Source organism: Rana temporaria, chromosome 12, assembly GCF_905171775.1.
Source record: "Rana temporaria chromosome 12, aRanTem1.1, whole genome shotgun sequence".
NCBI lineage: Eukaryota > Metazoa > Chordata > Amphibia > Anura > Ranidae > Rana > Rana temporaria.
In genome coordinates, this window is record NC_053500.1 from 17526402 (window position 1) to 17547878 (window position 21477).

The 21477-nt window shown below is 43.2% G+C and overlaps 1 protein-coding gene and 1 long non-coding RNA gene across 2 annotated transcripts in view; both read left to right on the plus strand.

The window, feature by feature from the left end:
- The window catches only part of LOC120919322, a 35756-nt gene extending 34288 nt beyond the window's left edge, over positions 1-1468 (plus strand). The window contains exon 3 of the long non-coding RNA XR_005744552.1: positions 1381-1468. This is a non-coding gene — a long non-coding RNA (uncharacterized LOC120919322). The remainder of the gene's footprint in view (positions 1-1380) is intronic.
- A 369-nt stretch (positions 1469-1837) lies between these two features.
- Positions 1838-21477, plus strand: part of DIDO1 (death inducer-obliterator 1) — a 57604-nt gene continuing 37964 nt past the window's right edge. The window contains exons 1-4 of the mRNA XM_040331428.1: positions 1838-2098; positions 3314-3630; positions 4475-4756; positions 9939-10158. Of these exons, the coding sequence (XP_040187362.1) occupies positions 3538-3630; positions 4475-4756; positions 9939-10158 (595 nt within the window). The 5' untranslated portion in view covers positions 1838-2098; positions 3314-3537. The remainder of the gene's footprint in view (positions 2099-3313; positions 3631-4474; positions 4757-9938; positions 10159-21477) is intronic.

Here is a 21477-nt window from a genome sequence, read left to right on the forward strand (position 1 = left end):
TATATTTGTACTTGTGGGTTATATCCCCCCTAATTCTCCTCTTAAGAGTGAATAAATTCAGTTCCTCTAATCTTTCCTCATAGCTGAGCTCCTCCATGCCTCTTATCATTTTGGTTGCCCTTCTCTGCACTTTCTCCAGCTCCCCGATATCCTTTTTTTTTTTTTTTATAAAACTGGAGCCCAAAACTGAACTGCATATTCCAGATGAGGTCTTACTAATAATTTGTACAGGGGCAAAATGATATCTCTCTGGAGTACTATACCTCTCTTATACAAGAAAGGACTTTGCTCGCTTTGGAAACCACAGCTTGGCATTGCATGCCATTGTTGAGCTTATGAGCTACCAAAACCCCCAGATCCTTCTCCACTACAGATCCCCCCAGTTATACTCCCCCTAGTATGTATGATGCATGCATATTCTTAGCCCCCAACTTAGGCTCTGGGCTTCAGCAAAAAAATGAGCAATGCTGGAGGCAATTTATAACACTATTTTGGCAGCATAATTAATAATGTGGAATAATAGCTCCTTGCTAAAGAGCATTATTTTTTTTAATTTAGTTATGGGTAAAGTTGCACTTTTATTGCAAATTCCCTTTTGATTTTAATTTTTTTTTGTCTGGAACCCCGTTGGTTCTTCAGATTTAGTTTACAGCTGCTAAAATACTTATTTTTAAATTATACAATGAAGGTGTGGGTATTATATTTTCATCTCCCACTTTAGCATGCAGCACCCACGGCTTCCTCCATTGCCCCTAATCGGACGCACTCTGGTAACTTGCTGGTTTAGGTGGCCAAACATATTGGGGTGATCAAGATCTCATGGGTTAATTTAATCCCTAAATGTTTTGGCAGGATTCAGGGCTGGTTAACGCCACAAAACGCACTCCAGATCCATTCCGGATGTGTTTCTGCATGCGTGTGTCTGATGCGTTCTAGTGTGTTTTTGGTGCGTCCGAATGCATTCCAGTTTTTTTTCTCTCACTATACTAGGGTCCAGTGTGTTTTTGATGTGTTCCAGTACAGCCCAGTGCAGCCAGTCAGTTTGTAACTGACCACACTGGTGTGAACTATGCCATTGGAAACCATATATACCCTTTTTTCCCTGCATTTTTTTTATACAGAAAAAAACGCACTTGACTGCTGGTCCTTAGTCTGTAAACCGGATTTACTTTAACAAATAAGTGTACCTTCAGGGTCACTCAAACTGATATTTTTTAAAAATGTCTATACTACTAAAATGATTGCTGCTGTATTGTCTATCTTGTATGTCTAATCTTGAATGTCTTCTGTGGAAAACGTTCTTATAAACCTTTTTTCATAACAAAGTAGTTTATTTTACTAAGCATTTCCTCCATGTATTTTGCCTTTTCCTCAAATTAGTGTCTGTTGTGGATGACCAAGATCAAATTAACGATGAAATACTGACGGCGATTAGGCCAACAAGCAAAGAGTTCAAGAAAACTTGGGGTTTTCGCAAGACGACAATTGCCAAGCGTGAGCAGATCGGTGACGTGGATATGGATGCTTCAGAGTCCACTCCTTCGCTCCGTCGCGCGGGAGGCCAACCAAAGCGCAACAGAGAGTGGAGGAGTTCCCTGTCAGGAGTCAGGAGGAACAGGGCCAGGAGAGCGAATGCTTTGGAAGAGTCTAGTGATAGGTCATGTCCGAGACAGATGTTGAAACTGCATCAGAAGGTAGCGTGGAAAGCACACCTGATGTTAAGATCGATGCAAAGATCAAAAAGCGAGCTTAAAAGAAAGAGGGAGGATAGCAGCTCAGATAGTGATGGCATGACTCTGAAAGAGATCCAGAACAGACTCAGAAGGTAAACGTCCTGATACTCCTCCTGTGACTGAGCCCAGTCCATTACAGACTGTTCCTACACCAAATATAGAGGGTGCTGTTCGTATCTAGGAGTGCTAATCGAGCAGCTTTGCTTCAGCAGCTAGCCACTATTATAAGCAGGAACCCCAGAGCCATAATATAGACGAGGAGAAACCAGTAAGAAAAGTATCCACTAGAATGCGACCAGGAGGCTGAGATCTACGACCCGAACACACCTTGTATTGCATCTGGCCAACAGCCCTCATAACAACAGGTAAGATTTATTCTTGAATAAAAATTCAAGGCACCTAATTACATTTTCTGTACATTGGTGACTCCATCTACAGCCCATTTTAATTATTAAGCTGCCCATACATGGACTGACATTCAGGAGGTTTATACAGGGCCATGGTGACTTTTAAGTCCATTTTATTGGCAGGTTGGTTTTGACAGTATTTTATCAACAGCCCTGTTGGAAAATTACCCCGCTCCGAATCAGCGGCGAAGGCAATAGACTGCAGTTCGATGTGTATTCTGATTGTAAGTCTCCCCATTGTCTGAATACAAAGACACAGTAGGGAGGATTCCCCCATCCACCTTAAATGTGTGGGTGGGTCAGGTGTTTTTTTTTTGTCTTTTTTTTTTCAACCAAACTTCTTTGGCTAGTTTTAGGCTGGCCCGTACATGGGTCGAATTTAGAAAAATCTTATCTAACAATATTCGCTCGACTTTCGCACCATTAGTGGAATGCAGCAACAGCCGATTTTCGTGCGGCCATCGGATTTTAGTAATCGTGCATGTTGGAAAATATTTGAGAAACAAATGATTTTCTAATCAATGATGGAGAATCGTGTGAAAATGTGCAAGAAAAGAAAACTACCGGAAAGAAAGGAAGATTTCCAGCCACGAAAATTCCTTTCTGTAGCAACATGATGTGAAATTCAAGGCTTGGTTGGTTGAATTTTGAAATCAGTGGTGGCACCATCGGATCACAAAAACGCACAATTTTCTGATTTTCCTAAAGCAAATTCTTTCAAAATTTGACTTGTGTATGGCCAGCCTTAATCGGGATAGGCTTCCACTTTTATAAAGCTGTTTTATATAGGCGATAGATAGTTAAGTCAGAAAAGTAGAATGAAAAAATAAAGGAACACCAACCATAGGATGGACTATGGGTGTCCTAAAGTACTACGGTGCCACGTCCTAGCATGAGTAGAGGATTTTAATGTTTAATGTTAAAATCCTCAAGTCAGAAAAGTAGTCCTACCTGGGGACTAAGCCATGATAAAATGAAAATGTTCATTAAAAGCTTATTTCTAAAGAGCTTTTTATATTCAGGAATACATTGAATTTCCTTCACCTTTTAAAGGGGTGACAGAGTTGGGCAGAATGAAGTCTTTGGAAGGAATATGTACATTTTTGAATACTTTTAAGTACAGCAACTAGTTTTTCTGATCGTGTGACACAAGTGTTTGTTTTTGTCTTTTAGGTTTATGATCTGCTGTGACAGATGTGAAGAATGGTTTCATGGTGATTGTGTCGGCATTACTGAAAGGCGCGGGCAACTACTTGAAAAAGATGGGGAGGATTATATTTGCCCCAACTGTACTGTCCCACAAGGGTATGATGAAAGTAATACAGACATTAACCAGGAGGAGAGCAGGCCATGACTGCCAACGTCCCTTTTCTTTCTGAGCCAACCCCCTGTCTTCTATGGAGCATAGCATGCTTGATCAGGGGATCAAGGGTAGAATTGAGAAGGCTACACATCCTACTGGCAAGAAGAAACTGAAAATCTTTCATCCTGTAAGTATTCTGTATGGGACGACACATAAGAATCCTGTTGCATAGCTGAAATGTAATGCTTGCTTATTGGCGCATCAATTGCTGCCAGAGTCTCAAATTGCACTTTTTAATAAACTAGTCTACCTGTCCCACAAACCATTACCATTGTATTGAATTTTGGAGATGTTAGAATATGCCCTGTCTCCTGTGCCATTCCTTTTTAGTGCTGGTTGCCTTTAGCAGCTGCGGAAGCGTCAAGGGGACAGTTTTTCCTTATTTCTATGTGCTTTTGGCAACGATATAAAAGGTTCACCGGGGTTAGAGGAGACCTTAAAAAAGGAGTACGGGATTAGAAAAAAATTAAGAAATTGTACTTGCTTAGATGGCTGCAGCACTGATCGATCAAACACAGCTGATCGCTAAGTTCTCGGTCTTGACCCTGCAGAGAGCTGGTGACCTGTCAGTTTCGGCTCTCTGCTCCTCCAGCACTCACTGGAGTGCCGGGCTGTGGAGGGGCAAGAGCTGATTCTGCATGGATCCCAACTTTTTTTTTTTAGAGCCTGGACCGAGTCTGATGTCGGCTTTAGCTTGTTGTAGGCTGAAAACTGGTCACGGGAGTGCATAACTAACTTTACTCATGTGATACATAGGAGTAGTATAGCCAAAAGAGCTTTCACCATACTTTTCCTTTTTAACTGTTTGGCTAACTGAAAAGGTAACGGTGCCCTACTTTGTTTTCCAAGGATATTCCTCAGATATTGCTAGTGAGTGTAGTGTCGCTGTTATACTGAACAACCTATACGGGAAAAAGGCATGAGCAGCTGTTTCTTTTTTTCTGAAGGCCTCATATCTTCCTGTGTTGTAGGTGGAGATTCCTGAATTGGCTATCCTGCCCACTGAAGTCTGTGAAACGACCGAGGTCTCTCGTGAGGTTCCCACTGCGTCGGAGGCGCCGATGTCTCTAAATGTGGCCATGTGCATTGGACCAGGCTGTTCGAACCTTGCCCTTCGTGACTCTGTGTATTGCAGCCATGACTGTATACTTAAACATGCTGCTGAAACAATGAAATCACTTAGCGCAGGCAAAGACGCCAGGGAAAAAGTCAAGGTAAAAATTGAGAAGAAATCCCCACCACCCAAATCCCAGGTAAGTAGTTCTACTTCATCCGGCTTTCTCAACATTTTGTGTTAAAGCTTGCTGACTATGTAGCACAGAATTGTTTCTATTTCAGGGGTTCCGTGGCAGGGGTCTGTATAGAATGGAATTGCAATACTCTGCTAAAATACGAGGTGGTATCAAAAAGTTTTGAGACTAGATCTGTTTACAAGAAGTACTTTATCTACATTTATACACCATCACCTTCAAAATGGCCCCCTTGCACAGCAATACAGCCCTCCCGGCATTCCACTTTTTTGGAAGCGTGAAGCACCTTCTGTGGTTCCCGCTGGATCTCCCCAATGATGTGTGAAGTTAATCATGCTGTCTCCGGTGAGAATCTTTCGTATGAGGATAGCTCGGTAACCGGGGGGCATTGTCGTGGAGCATCCAGTTTTTCATGGCATGCCTCTTCCAGATCTCCACTGTGCTCCACTCACCCCCTCCTGCCCTGTGTCCTTCTTGAAAGATTTACCAACTGCTCCTCCAGCTCCTGTTCAGGACACCTCCATGACCGTGTAAGGAGAGGCTCCCAAACTCCTCCGCCGAGTCCCCCATGCAGTTTAGCACTCCATCTTTCAATTCACCCAGCTGACAACTCCTCCCCAGCAGGCTGAGTATATGTAGGAGACCTGCCCCCTGCTAATCCTAGTTGGGGATTGGTCAGGGCTCCTCACATGTACTCCATGCCACTTGAAATCTCAACCCCGCCCATCTTCCAGAACATTCTCACCGAAAGTAGGGGAGGTGCCCAAAAGCTGAAGTACATGTCTGTCACACCCACTGCTACACTAACCACTTCCTGTCCCCAGATCAAAAACAAACAGGCCTAGCATGCAGTAAAGGGCTGCCTAAATTTACCTATACTACAGAACCTACCAAACACTACACCTCTAGCACCTACCTATGGTAGAGGGTGCTACATTTGCACACATGTTTAAAACATAATTTTAGGGCTTCAGATTACTTAATACCCCCATGACAATATGTTTTCTGAAAGCAGAGACCATGGAAAATAAAATGATGGTAGTTTCAATTTTTTTATGTTGCATAATATTGGAACAACGGTTTATCAAACACAGCATTTCAGTATTTTTGCTCTTCCCTTTTGACTTGCTGTCAATGATGAAATTGTAGATGTGATAACGCATGTGGTCAGAGTAGCACCAGTTACACAGCCCCCGATGTACACAGGACGATGTCTTCTGGCACACTGGCTTATGAAGGTCGGTGCTCCTTGTGGCTGTGCATGCAACCTTGTGCTGCCATCTGTTGGCATGTTACAAAACTAGTCTCCAGACTTTTGATACCAGCTCGTATACAAATGTTTAAAGTGAAAATGCAACTTATTCCTTATACAGTGTGATCATGCGTTCTAGTTCTTCCTGTTATAAAACCCCAATCTTCTACCCAGATCCCTATGTCACAAGGCATCAATTAATAGCTCAGCAGATTTGTGGTTGGTCATGTAAATCTTCACTTGTATTTTAAGGTTTTCATATCCCTTCTCTTAAAATAACCTTTCCAGAAATACATTTTCACATTTAGGAATGAAACCACCTAAGCCAAATTTGTAGTGGCTGGGAATGCACCACGTTCTGTCTGCATGCCCTACAAGTTGCATCACGCCTTGTACCCCCTGAACTACTATGAAGTATAGTTCCATTTTTATTGAAATATCCTTGGTTGGCATGGTGGCACTGCCAAAATGCTTTCATTAAAATTCCTAGTGAACTTTGATCAGTGAAGTTTAGTGTTAATGTTTGCTATACATGCCTCAGTGGTTGCACAATCCTTGCTGGACTGTGACCAAGCCTTCCCCCCCCCAGTACAGATTTCAGGGCAGTTGCAAAGGTAATGACAGATGTCCTTTTTAAACAGTGGTGCAAATTCTGTAGATTTGAGCTTTGGATAAGCAGATCTATTGTGAATGGAGGGGAGACAAGTATTCTTGGCATGCCAAGTAGATTTTTTTTTTTTTTCCGATCTGTGCAGTAATCCAGAGTGAAGCCCTTGCCTCATTGTAGGAGCTTCCTTTTTAATAGACTGATCACCGCTGCTGTCTCATCCTGTGTAAGGTGACTGGTTTGTTTAGTCTTTTCCCCCCTTTAATTGTTTTCTGCAAGCGCCCTCTAGTGGGGTTGAGCCTGCTGGGTCTCGCCCACAACTCTGCTCTGTGCCCAGGCCATGTAGAGCATAGGGATGTCGCTACTACTTTACAAGTTTTATGTTTGGGTTTGTACAGGCATTTGGTGCTAATGAAATGGATTTGTACCCTCTTTGTCTACTGAGATCTTTTTTTAAGGGCGTTTTTTGTTCCTAGAGTTCAGCTTTAGGCATACATTGCTTTTTTGTGTTTTTTTGCACACCTTTCCAAAATGATTAAAACAAAACACATGCACTAATTTGCTACTGTGATTTTTAATTATGAAACTCAGATTTATTTATTTTTCATGGGTGCTCAACCTGTAGCCCTCCAGCTGTTGCAGAACTACAAGTCCGGTCATGTCTCTGCCTTTGGGAGTCATGCTGGTTACAGTCAACCTAGCAATGCATCATGGGACTTCCGCAACAACTGGAGGGCCGCAGGTTGAGCACCCATGTGCTAAATGTTTTATCACATGAATCGGCTTAATGTATGGAATGTATATTTTATTTGACTTTTGTGGTATTTTGAATGCAGTCCATGGATTTTTGTACTGGATAACACTTAAAGTGTTAGTAAAGGCTTGGGGTTTTTTTTTTTTTAAACCCAAACATGTTATACTTGCCTGCTCTGTGCAGCGGTTTTGCGGAACCTCCACTTCTTGGATCCCCTGGCAGCATCCAGGCCCCTCCCACCTGTTGAATGTCTCCAGAACAAGCAGCTTGCTGTGGGGGCAAACAGCGCTCCACCCCTGCTCTCTCTCCTCACTGGCTGTGGGGGCCAAGGGTTCCCAGTGCTGCCTCAGCCAATGAAGAGTGAGAGTACCCGGAGAGCCGAGTCTTTTCGTGCACATCGCTGAATTGCAATGGGGCTCAGGTGAGTATTGGGCTGGGGGGCTGCTGCACACAGGTTTTACCTTCATGGGTAGAATGATTAGAGGTAAAAAAAAAAGCTCCAGCCTTTACCCACACTTTAAAGGGATTGTAAAGGCAGGGTTTTTTTTTTTTAATCTTTATGCATTAAGATAAAAAGCCTTCTGCATGCAGCAGCACCCCCTAATACTTACAAGCCTTTACAATCACTTTAAGAGTCTGAGAACAAAAAGAGCCATCTGAGCTTTTGATCATATAGATCATGGGTGCTCAACCTGTGGCCCTCCAGTTGTTGCGAAACTACTAGTCCCATCATGCCTCTATCTTTGGGAGTCATGCTTGTAACTGTAATTGCAATGCATCATGGGACTTGTGGTTCTGCAACAGCTGGAGGGCCACAGGTTGAGCACCTATGATATAGATAAAGAAATACTGTTTGATTAAATTGTACGTTGCCCTAAATATTTCTATCTTTCTATGTGTGTTCATATGTGTTTTATAAATCCTAGTTTCTATCACGTTTATGTTACTTATTCTATTGGAAATAACTGGTTGATCCTGCCAGTCACCTTTTGAACTGACCACACAAAGCACAAGCTGATCCGTGCTTGCATGGTTAGTTTGAATCCTTTGACTAGCCATACAGAGATGCAAGACACTGTGCAGGCACACAGCATGCCTAGATTGGGTAGTTTGTTCAGCCACCACACCACCTGACTAACCACAGCCTGCTGCTGACACACTCCCTTTCCCAATCGCACCTGCTTCTTGGACACACCCCCTGCTCAAGCACAGCCTCCATCTTGCCTCTGGCTGAACAGACTATGCAATATTGGCACACGGTGTGTCTGCACAGTGTGCTGTAACCCTGCCCCCCCACTATCAGGAAGAAGAGATGTCTGGTCACATGACAGACCTTTTTACCCTTGTAAAAAAGGTAAGAAAGCATTACTGAAGCCAAAACCGTTATGGTCACTGCTTGGTTGTATAGGAAATTATTTAAAACATTGTATTTTTCCCAACTACATGAAGTATTAAGTGGTGAAAAATGGTTTCACACCTTGGTAATTTTTGCATATGCACATTGCATAGTTGAATAACTAATACAGTTTAGCAATTTGGTCCTTATATCTCCATTGGTACAGTTGGCGGAGCAGTTTTTAGGTTTTTAAATATGCGGTATTAATAGTTTTTTTTCCTAAGCTGGAAGAGCTGCCCTCCTAAACCAGACACCACATGTGAGGCTTCACACCTCAAACCATAAATCATTTTTTAAACTTCTATTGAAAGTGGTGAATTGTAAGATCTTTTACTTTGGTAGACAGAGTAGGGTTGTACCAGTTATGGCAGTGCTCTAGAAGTCCGCAGTTGTGTACAATTAGGTTGTTTTGTATTGTGATTTTTGTATTGTTGCATTCGAGATGAAGAACTAGAACAGGGTGCTCAACCTTTTTGAAGAGTGCGGGCCACTTAAGTAATTTGGTAACCAGTCGCAGGCCGCAATGAAATTAAATGGTTTTGAATTTAATTTTAAACGACTCGGGATCATCCTTTTCCGTGGGGCCAGTCCCCACTGGATGTTCACCCACTGGTTACAAAAATCTTCTGGTTAAAAAAAAAAAAAAAGATCACTATTAATCCCACTCTCATGCTCCGATGTGGCCAGCCAAAAAAAGGTCTGAACCAGTGTTGCAGCCTTTGTTATATTGGGGTCTTTGCAGCCATCCCTTGAATTGCCAAAATAAGGAAACCAACAGACCAGGGAAGCGCATACCCTAGTAGTGCAATAAACTTAAGCAAAGATAAAATGAGAATCCACCTTCAGAACCCCTGTATAGATGTAATCCACTCAGCTAAAGGCTCCCCTCCCTTTGTTAGGAAAGAGAAGAGCGCAGAGCCGGCCATAATAGGGGCTTGTATATGACAACTGCCGGGATTATGGAAGACCGGCAATCCTTTAGTAGAGCGGAGTGCACCCAAACGAGGCTGTGCTACTTGCCATAGGTTTGAGTTTGTGGGCCACGGGTTAAACATGCCTGCACTAGATATTACAATTATTTTAAATAATGTTTTTGCCCCATATATTTGAATTTACTTCTGCAATCTGTTTTTTTAGAAGCTTTAATGTTTAACTTTTTGTGTGCATTTGTTACAGGCTCCTTCCAACCTAACAGTTGTGCAGAAAGCCGCAGCTGAGAAGACGATCAGCCTCAAGCATTGTGTTGTATTAACACCGAAGATAGAGACGGAAGGGTCCAGCGATGAGCCATCGGAGGAGTACGGCAGCAGCACACCTTCTTGGGAGAGCGACCATAATTACATTGCTGTAAAGCCAGAAAAAACTGCTGCCATTTCATCCTCACTGTTTTACAAATGTATGTATCACTTAGGAAAATTACCCCCTAGCGCACATATATCTGATTACACAAACCACTGCTGGTTACATTACACTGGTACATTACATATTATTCCTGGTTAGTATGAGGTTCGGAATCCTTGTGTAGGCCCAGGTAAAGCATTCCCATTTTTAGATCCTGGACATGTGCTCTAGGGGTTAAAAACAAAAAAGGTAAGTATGTAGTGCAGGCACTTGCTTAGGTGTATGGACAGGACTATAGAAAGCATGTAGTTGTCTGCATTTAATCAGGAGAACTGCACAGCCTACTTGAATGGTACTGCTGTGTGCTGACTAGTTGGATCAGGATTTTGCTGTTCTACCAACAGGTCCATATGCAATTTCTGTGGGTGACGCAAGCTAGCAGCCAATGTAACGTATTCAAGTCATGTTGGCAGTCTGATAACGTACTCTGCCTTTTGATCCCTTATTAATGCCTTCAACCTTTATCCTAAAGTATACGTAAAGCCAAAACCTTTGTAGTTTTGGATAGGGTTACTAGCCCTGTCAGTTTTTTATTCCCTTTGATGCCCCACTGAGGAGGTTTCCCTTAAGAGAAACTTCCTCAGTGAGGCATCAAAGGGAATAAAAAACTGACAGGGCTAGTAACCCTTAAGAGAAGTATGGGATTTGTTTTTTTAAATCGTACTTGCCTAGGTGGATGCAGCATCAGTCCGCTGCTACATCTGTCCCCCGCTGGATCTTAAGGCCCCTTTCACACAGGGTACGTCCGTTTTGAAAGCGGCTTAGCGGGGGATCGATCCATTGATCTCCACTGAGCAGGCGGATGACAGGTCCGTCTCCGCTCACCGCACAGAGACAGACCTGTCAGAGCCCCGCTGTTCTCTATGGGGACAGCGGATGAAAATGCCTGATGGCGGACATGTCACAGCTGACATCCCGTCACTCCATAGAGGTGCATGAGTGTCCGATCAGGTCCGCCTGAAAAACTGACAGGCAGACCTGATCAGACAGTCTGTGTGAAAGGGCCCTAAAGTATAACGAAGGGCAACACTTTCTTTTAGTTTTGGATAGAGTGCAGAGGGAACACCTGTTAGTTTTTATTATCTGTGCCCTGTTGGAGAGATCCCTTCCTCTCTATTTTTCCTAGTTACTGATATCATTGAAAGTAAAAGAAAATCCCAAATTTCGATGGGAACACTAATTCGGCTGACCTGGGAGGCCCCAATGAATTTACTTTATTTGCAGGGATTTACTCACTTCCTGTTTGGCTATGGAACAGGAAGTGAAGGAAAATCTCTGCAATGGGAAAAAAAATACTCATGGGTTATAACCCTCCCTTACTCTGTCAAAAATGAAATGTATTTTTGCCTTTTCTTTAACAAGGAGAACCAAGCTATCAAACGGTGCTATTTGCTCAGTTCTCAGAGCCCCCTGAGCAGAGAGCTGTTGACTATCAGTCACCGCTGTCTGTTTTGCCCCCTCACACATTCACTGGAGCGCTGGACTGTGGAGGGGGCAGGAGCAACCACCTCAGCCTCTCGGGAGCTTGCCGAGCTGGGTGCTGGTCCAGGCAATGTGGGCGGATCCCGACAAACTTTCCTGAGCCTGTCCCCGCACCATGACATCAGTGGGCTTCGGACCGCTGTCTGCTGAAAATGGTTCTCGGGAGTAATGAATGAACTGCACTCCTTGTGATCCACAGCCAAATAAGCTTTGGCTGTACTTCTCCCTTTAAAGCACAACTAAACCCCCCCCATCCTCTACGGCAGGGATATGCAATTAGCGGACCTCTAGCTGTTGCAGAACTACAATTCCCATGAGGCATAGCAAGACTCTGACAGCCACAAGCATGATACCTAGAAGCAGAGGCATGATGGGACTTGTAGTTTTGCAACATCTGGAGGTCCACTAATTGCATATCCCTGCTCTACGGCTAAGGAAGCTGCCATTCTAGCTTCTGTGTTTGCATTTGCCACGGTGTGGTATATTTTATCTGCTAGGACACCAACTATTTGATGGCTTGACATCTAGTTGAAAGCTAACCTAAGCACTAGTTTGTGTAACAGTTATTCAAGGTATGCCTTGAATGTAACTGTTTTGGGAAACTTGTGGGTTTAATTCCACTTTAACTTCATGTCAGATTATACATCATGTATAATCATCAATGTGGGGAAAATCCTCTCCCAGGCAGTTGTCGCAACAAGAATTCCATTCTGTTCCTGTGCAATTCAGTTTCAAGTTTTAATTTGAAGCAGTGGTCACTGCAGACGGCAGTAAAAGTTAGAAAGGGGTGCTAACCCTTTACCAACAACTTTAGATACTTAAAACTGGTATACAAGTAGCTTTAGCCTGGTTACTCAAGGCCGTGTGGACTGCGGTACGGTCCTTTCCATTGACAACCACTAGATGGCAGTGTAGATTACAGGCTGTGTAGTTTTTGGCCTCTTTCTGTTTTTTGAAATGTATGTTCCATGCTACCTAATGTGATCTGAAAGAAGATCTTTTCCTTCTAATCAGCGCAGACGGCTTATCAGGTAAGTGATGATGGACCTAAAATGTTTTTCTTTTTGGCAGAAGAATAATTAAAGAAAACCGTAACACACCTTTATTTGAAATTTTGTTTGTATGCACTCTTTTACACTAGTACTTGGGTTTTATATATATATATATATATTTTTTTATATTTTTTTTTTGGTCCCAAACAAACTCTCAGCTCACATTTGCTGTGGAATCTGCCATGTGTAGTGGGCTGTGTTTTTTACACCTAGAACAATCAAGTTTCATCCAGTTCCACTCAATGTTTAAAGTGGTTGTAAACCTCTAGTGTGTACTGGTCTCGGTACAGAACACTAAAGCCTCGTACACGCAATTGGATTTTCCGACGGGATTTGTGATGCAAGACTGTTGACGGAAAACCCGACCATTTGTCCAAAGTACAAACACGCGTGCTCGGAAACAATGCTCACCAAACACATTAGCAGAAGGTGCCCAAAGGTTGGCGCTAAAGAGCTGAAAAACTACATAGTTTTGTGTTTGTTGGCTGACAATTGTGTGCAGTTTGTATGCAAGACAAGTTCCTGGCCAACGCCCTTCCGACAAAAGTCCAAAGCTTTGTGGAAAGTCTGATCCTGTGTACGAGGCTTTAGTGTCATTTCTGTCTGCTGCTTCATTCCTCTACCATAAGCATGAGTCACTTCTGATGAGTTTTGCTGACTCCAAGAGAAAAATGGTGACGGGAGGGAGCTCCAGTACAGTGTGACATCCTCGGCTGTGTGCTGTATAAAAAGGGGGGGATCTGAGTATCACCTGAGGCCAGTCACGTCACTGGGTTTATGTAGGGGTTTACAACCACTTTAATGTTCTGTAATTGGTTTCATGGTTAAGTTGCTTCATCCTACATAATACTTTTAAGCTAATGTATTAAAAAGGCATCAAAATCCACAGACCATGTTTTTGTTTGGGGGTTGGTTCAGCAAGGTTAATTATTTTTTATTTGGCCCCTCAATGGTAATGGTCCTTAAGCTGCAGATCTTCATCCCTGAACACTAGTTTCACTGGCACATGTTCAAGTGGAACGATTACTGAGTGATTTTCGGCAATTTATCCAAGTCCCTCTTTGCGTGGTATACAGAGCTACAGGGTTTAGTGTGGGTACAGAAGTAATTTCATATTCTATTTTACCAATATCCATTGTCCTTCAACATCCCATCACCTGCCCAGCTATTATCCCTTTAATGGACAGTAATTATTTGACATTACCACGCCTACCCTTTCCCGTTGCTGGAATATCATCTGTCCACGTTATTTTGCAGTTTATACATAGATATGTTTTGGGTCATTTTTTTTACAAATACCAAAATCGGCGGCACTGCTGTAAAACTGCAAGTTTAACATCCTTTTCAAATGGGAAATGTAAGCCTGATGTGTGGACCCATTGGCCCCCTGAGGTCCTAGCTACAGTTCTGGTACCTGGAGTTGTGCATTCATACAGCTCTTGGCGTGGCGTTCACTTGTTCAACCCAACCGGAAGACCTTAAAGAACCAAAGATTGTACTTCATGTCTTTCGTCTTGCGTGATCATTTACAGGGCAGTGCCAGACCTGAGCGTGCAGGAAGACGCAGAAAGGTAAAGGTTTGTTACACTATTTTAACTGTTAATCAGTTGGAAGAAGATATCCAAACTAATTCTTTTGAGAGCAATTCTGGCAGAGCCTTTCATGTATAAATACCTATTCCTAGGAGTCCATGGAATAGATGCATAGAAGAGTGGCGGCAGAAAAAGACCAAGATGAAACCAAAGCCACAGAGTTGTCATCGGCCCCCTTTTTTTTTGGCATTAAACATTATCTGTCAGTTTGGTACACTTAATGGGCCTTAATATAGCAGTCGATAACTTATAGCAACAAGTCGGAGCTTTGTATCATTTTTCTCTGCCCTACATGGGGTGCTATGGGTACCTGTACATAACTGAAGTAGTATTAAATGCCTCTCGTAAGAAAATTATATTGCTATAGTAATGAGTTTCTAATCCTTGAACATACCTGTGTATCTTGATAGAGATTGGGCAAATGTTACTTCCAGTAGTATGGAAGCAACATCTACCGGTATCATCCTCAAATGTTTTGTTAATGTGACACCTCTTATTCTAAATAGGAATATTTATTCTGCCTCTCTAGGTCATGAATAAGTGAATTTGTTCTTTGTTTCAAATGAATGGAAGTCTTAGGCCCCTTTCACACGTGCGGACCGTATGTCCGCTTTTTCATCCATCCGTTTGCGGATAAAAAAGGGAAATACATTGGTCCCTATGTGATTGCGGGTGTCAGCGGATGAATATCCGTTGACACCTGTAATCGTCTGCCTCCGCAAACATCCAATTTTGCAGACGGAAGAAAATCCAATTTTTTTCTTCTGTCTGCAGATCGGATGAACACGGACATACGGTCTGTGTTCATCCGCTCCCCCCATAGGGGAGAGCGGAGAAAAGGCAGGGCGGTCCCTGCACAGTGTGCGGAGACCGCCCTGTCATCCGCCGGCTCAGCGGGGATATACGGAGCGATCTCCGCTGCGCTTACAACCATACGGAGGTGGATCATTACTGATCCGCCCCGTGTGAAAGGGGCCTTAAGCTTCTACTGCCAACACCCATTGAAATAATCTTAAAGGATAAGTTTGCCTTTTTTGACATGTTCCAGCTGACCGATGTCATACATGGCGTGACAGTGAGTAGGGGATCCTCTCCCCCACACCCACTGTCACAATTCAAAAACAGGGTGGCTCTGCCCACACAGCCTTTATCATTCCTTCTCAGATTCTAATGAATGAATGCACTACAAGTCCCATCGGCCATTGCTGTAAGGTCGCTGATCCAGTGCTCTCGTAGTTCATTCACAAGCCCTGCAGCTTTGAAACTGATGGCCCCTATGAAGGTATAAGTTGAAACCTGCATGGCTTGTCTGTAGAAGCCTAACATTGATCCCACTGGTCGTGGGTGTAATGCTTCCCAGGCTCCTGCAAGAAAAAATAATGCACATTTTTATTCCTACAAAAATGTGCATTTATTTTTCTAAAAATGTGAACTTATCCTTTAAGTCCTGAAGGCCAACTGTTTCTTCTTATTGACCTGCCAGCTTTTTACGCATGCATACTTTTTAGTATTGGTGTTTTTAAAGTGGAGGTTCACCCTAAAAAAAAAATCTAACATTACATCCAGCATACCAACGACATGTAAAGTATGCTGGTATTTTTTTATTTTTTTTTCTCCGTACATACCGTGTAATTGTTGTTTTCGCCCAGGCTTCCGGATTCTGATTCCCGCGGGACTGGGCGTTCCTATTGAAAGCTTAGCTGATTGACGTCTGGTGAAAATCTTCCCATGGCGCATAAAGCGTGTCACCAGTTTTCCATAAATAGCCGACCTGTGAGTCGGCGCTATACGGCGCCTGCGCCCGCCGTGTAGAGCTGACTGCGCAGGCGCCATATAGAGCCGACTTGGTGAAATTTGGCACGTTTAGCAGAGACTGGAGGGATTTCGATCTATGGTCGTTCCCATTCCAGAGAAATCAATCTAATGATTGACTTCTCTTGAACTGGCTCGTAGGAAAAATTCCATTCGATCAGCACTGCAACCAAGTAACTGTAGTGGTGATACGTGGTTTCTGACATTTGAAGGAGTCTCCACTGCCAGAATACATAAAAACATCGGAGGATTTCTCAGGAAATCAACCTGTTGTCTGAAAATAACTGATCTGTGCATGGCCAGCCTCCATGGTATAATTTAGATTCTGTTCTATCAATTTTATTACTACAGATGTTGGTACATACTAGAGGTACACCGAAATGGAAATTTCAGAAACGAAACCGAAATAAAAAAAATTTCAGACCGAAAATTACTTTTTTTTCCCCCTATTTATTTATTTTATTAAATAATTGTATGTATTACATGAGACATTTTAATTAGCTTCATTGATTTAAAATAACCAGAATTGAAAAGCTCCAAGTCAATATAATAAAATAACCAAACTTTAATTAAAAAATTGGACACAAATACATAGTATATTAATATATAAAGCTTATTGTTGCAAAACAGGAACAACAAATCCAGTAATAAACTCAAACAGCAGCTCTAGACTTAAATTTGTTTCAGTGTAAATGGGCAAAATACCATTGTGTTAATTGGCAAACCTGCTATTGGCTATTTTTAAAATGCAATAGCCAATCGCAGGTTGGCTATTGTACCCGCCCACTGCCTGCTGTCAGTCAGCAGAGGAGCGGACCTGAAGGAGCACTTCTTCAGCAGGCAGAGGGCGGGTCCAATAGCCAACCTGCGATTGGCTATTGCATTTTGAAATCGCCAATAGCAGGTTTGCTATTTTCAGTTTCTGCGGTACGATCTTACCTCCGTTAAATGGTATACGGGAAGCGGAGCTGGCAGAGGCCCGGAGCGGATCGGCCAGCAGGAAATGGTGAGGTGTGATTGGGGGGGGGGTCTTGGGAATGGGGTGATATGGGGGAGCGGAGATACCTCCGCAGTGCCTTAGACGTCCAGGCTGGAATCAAGTAAAAGACAGCTGCCGGCCGCAAGATTATGCCGCCAGGAGCTGATTGTAAGCACGTCAAATAACTGCGGCTTAGAGGTGCGGGCCTGAAGGAATTCAGCTGTGCCGACCCCCCCCACTCTCTCCCTCATTTTCAATGTGGCCATCTAGTGATCTACCTGCACTGTACCAGAGAATTTCCACCGCTTGCACAGAAGGTCAGTCTGAGTGGGGTCACAGCAGGTGGCGGGGGCTTCTGATTGGTGGGCAGTGTTTGGAGTTTGTACTGTGGGCGGGCAGGGGAGATGTTTCGGCATTTCCCCAAGAGAGCTATTTTCGGCCGATGTATCGGTCTCCGATATATCGGTGCATCCCTAGTACATACATTTCAAATCCAGGCTTTAGTAAGCTTATCTGGGGTGAAGCTGAATCGAGCGAAAGCGTTCCAAACTACAACCACGCCACTGTGCATGTGGGCCAGGGATATACAAAATCTGAAACCGTCAAAATCTCCACAAAAAGCAATCGGCCACACTGCTGGTGTTAAAATGGGTATCATTTAAGTACAGCAATATGAAAAAAGGGCATTACTTTGAAGCAAAATAAGGGTCAGTGCCCATCAATGCAGCCCAATCGGTGCCGGATTACAGGGGGAGGGATCTTGTGTTTACTCAGCGCTCGCAGTCACACCTCCAACGATACAAGGAACACTGGTCCAATGCCAGTACATGTGGCATCTATCCTAATAGCAGGGACTGTGTGACCAAGCACCGAGTAAACAGGATAGATCCCAGCTCTGTGTAATCTGGCACCCCCCTTCCCCTCTGAGGCAGCCAGGTAAAAGATCTGCGTATAACATTATTTGCCCTTTAATTTATTCACAGGTGCTTGCACACCAGCTTTAATTGGTATTTATGTTTAATGATGGCTCTATAGTTACAATTTTTAGAGGTTGGTAGGTTAGGCCCTTTTTTCCCTTCTGAAACTTCCCTCTTGACATTAAGGTGTGTGTTTATATGCCAATAAATGTGGTATTTCAGAGCTGTAATGAGAAATGGAAATCTAATTGCACACACCCAAAAGATGTTCAGCAGGAGCACTTATCTGGGGAGAACATTGGGTCCCCAGATATTGCGATTATGGCATCTTCTGCTATACCCTTCCTTATGTAGAAATATATTAAAGGGGTTAAGCCTGTGACACTTAAGAAGGGACTAGTTGAATGCTAATCAGGTGAAACCACTTGTTTTTTTGTAAATCCACCCCCCCCTGAACATCTTAAAAAAAAAAGTGCAACCACTGGAATTCCAGGCATCTAGTTAAAGTGGATGTAAACTCAATTTTTTTTTATTTTATTATTATTTAATGTGTGCACCTTGTGCAGTATAGGATTTCATGTCATCTGTGGCCAGTCTTGCCACGAAAAGTTAATCCAGCTCTGAGCAATCCTCTTATCTTTATTTTAGTAAGATAACTGACACAGAGAAATAGGTGTCAGTTCTTCCCCCTTGTAAATGACAGGTGATTTACATATTTCATGCACAAGCCTGAGAGGCATTCGGTGTACTTCAGATCCCCTCCTCTTTTCTAGCTCTCCCAGGATTGACTGCGCCACACCTCGTCATGATTGAGCATACTGAAGTCATGTGACTTTTCTGGGTTTTGACTGGATGTTGTTGATCATAGCAGTTCAGTGTAAGAAATGCACATGATAAAATGCATGTTGACAAGGAGTGTAGAGGTGGGCAGGGAGTCTACTGACATCACAACTCCACCAACGAGCTCCAGACAACAGACCCACAGAATCTGCAGTTTTTCAGGTCTCAGACAGAGGGGAGACATTTGACAGGTAAGGATACATGCAGGAGGCATGCATATCCTTATAGATGACCACTATGGCAGTAGAATAGAAAGAGAATGAGTGGGTTTACATCCACTTTAACAAAGTCTGCTTGAAAAATCGATGTAGTTTTAGTATACTCCTTTCAGCTTTATATGTGGTGCAGTTGTGTCATACGGATGGCACTGTCCTCAGGTGATCTGGAAAACACACTAGCTCTGAATCTACTGCATGTATCAAGATAGAGAAACCTTGTTCTCTGTGGGAAAGGATCGTGAGCATGGCGTATGTGAATGGTGAGACTGCTTTTAAAGAATGGATTAAGATTATCAAAATGTAAGAGCTTGGGTACCAGTAGTGCACATAGAATCCTGTGCTGGGACACACTGCCCTGAATTATGAATTTCAGGTATGTATATTTTATACGTAGTTACATTCGTCCAGCTTGGACCAATGTAACTATGCATATACCATACATTGCTGATGCCCCTGAAAGCTGGAAATCATTAAAGCGAAGTGCCTCCCCAGTGATCTCCTTCTGAGTCTTGTGCTGAGAATGCAGAATGTTCTCTGGATGAGGTGAAGAGGCGGGGCAGTGACGACATGTTCTCCACCTTGTCCAGTCAGTGAATGCTTTGCATTAATTCAGAAAATGCAAAGCATTCACTGACTGGTGCCCATGCTAAGTGGCCAATCTCCTGTGTTCACAGTGCGACAGCTTAGCATGGGACTCAAAAGCTAGTGGAGATCACTGGAGTAGTGGTGTCTACTTCAGTGATTTCCAGGGGCATTGGCCAGGTATGGTATGTACATAATTCACATTGTAACTATAATATAACCCCTTAACGCAGTGCCTCCCAAACCTTTAGGAGGTTTCTGATACTGGGAGGTGGTGTGGGGGCTTTAGGTCATGTAACTGCAGTGATTGGCTGTCATAAGTAACATGATCAGAAAGCTCCCAATCTCAAGTAGAGATCGGGAGCTTTGTTAGCCGCTGCGAGTGCGCAGAGCACACTCTTGGCACAGCTTTCATTCTGGTGCGCATATAGGCAGCTGCTCTGCGATAAGGCCCACCTGCCGACAGGCTGTATATATTCATACTGCCGGCGTGAAGAGGATACTTTTATCTATACCTGGCATTCCTCTTTAACCTGCAGGCTTTTTTACATAATTGCGCCTCCAGTAGTCGGCCAGAACGATCAAGTGAGGATGCATTTTAAAATATCATGGGAATACTACCACAGTCATACAGATTGTGAATGCACTTAATCCCAACCCATGTAATTTTGGTCTTTCTTGGCCCTGTGTAACCTAGACCTACAGGTGAAACTCTGTATATGAATATCGTGCAAAAGTTCATTTATTTCACTAATGCAACTTAAAAGGTGAAACTAATATATTAGATAAACTCACTACACGCAAAGTAAGATAGTTCAAGCTTAAGATTTGTCATAATTGTGATGATTATGGCTTACAGCTCATGAAAATCCACAACCTCAGAAAATTTGAATATTGTGATAAGGTGCAATATTCTAGGCTCAAAGTGTCCCACTCTAATCGGCTAATTAAGCCATAACACCTGCAAAGGGTTCCTGAAACTTTAAATGGTCTCTGTATGGTTCAGTAGGAATCACAATCATGGGAAAGACTGCTGACCTGAGTTTTGTGCAGAAAACCATCATTGACACCCTCCATAAGGAGGGAAAGCCTCAAAAGGTAATTGCAAAAGAAGTTGGATGTTCCCAAAGTGCTGTATCGATGCACATGAATAGAAAGTTGTGTGGAAGAAAAAGGTGCACAAGCAGAAGGGATGACCGCAACCTGGAGAGGATTGTCCGTAAAAGGCCATTCAAAAGAGTTGGGGACTTTCACAAGGAGTGGACTGAGGCTGGAGTCGGTGCATCAAGAGCACCACACACAGACGATTCCTGTACATGGGCTTCAAATGTCATATTCCTCTTGTCAATCCACTCCTGAACAACAATGTCTGAAGAGTCTTACCTGGGCTAAAGAAAAACAGACCTGGTCTGGTGGTCCAAAGTCCTCTTTTATGATGAGAGCAAATTTTGCATCTCATTTGGAAACCAAGGAGCCAGAGTATGGAGGAAGAATGGAGAGGCACACACTGCAAGATGCATGAAGTCCAGTGTGAAGTTTCCACAGTCTGTTGATTTGGGGAGCCGTGTCATCTTCTGCTGTTCGTCCACTGTGCTTCATTAAGTCCGGGGTCACCGCAGCCATTTACCAGGAGATTTTGGAACACTTCATGCTTCCTTCCTGCAGATGAGCTCTATGGGGATACTGACTTAATTTCCCAGCAGGACTTGGCACCTGCCCACACTGCCAAAAGCACCAAAACCTGGTTCAATGACCGTGGAATTACTGTGCTTGATTGGCCAGCAAACTTGGCATTGCCAAGAGAAAGATGAGACACGAGACCAAACAATGCAGAAGAGTT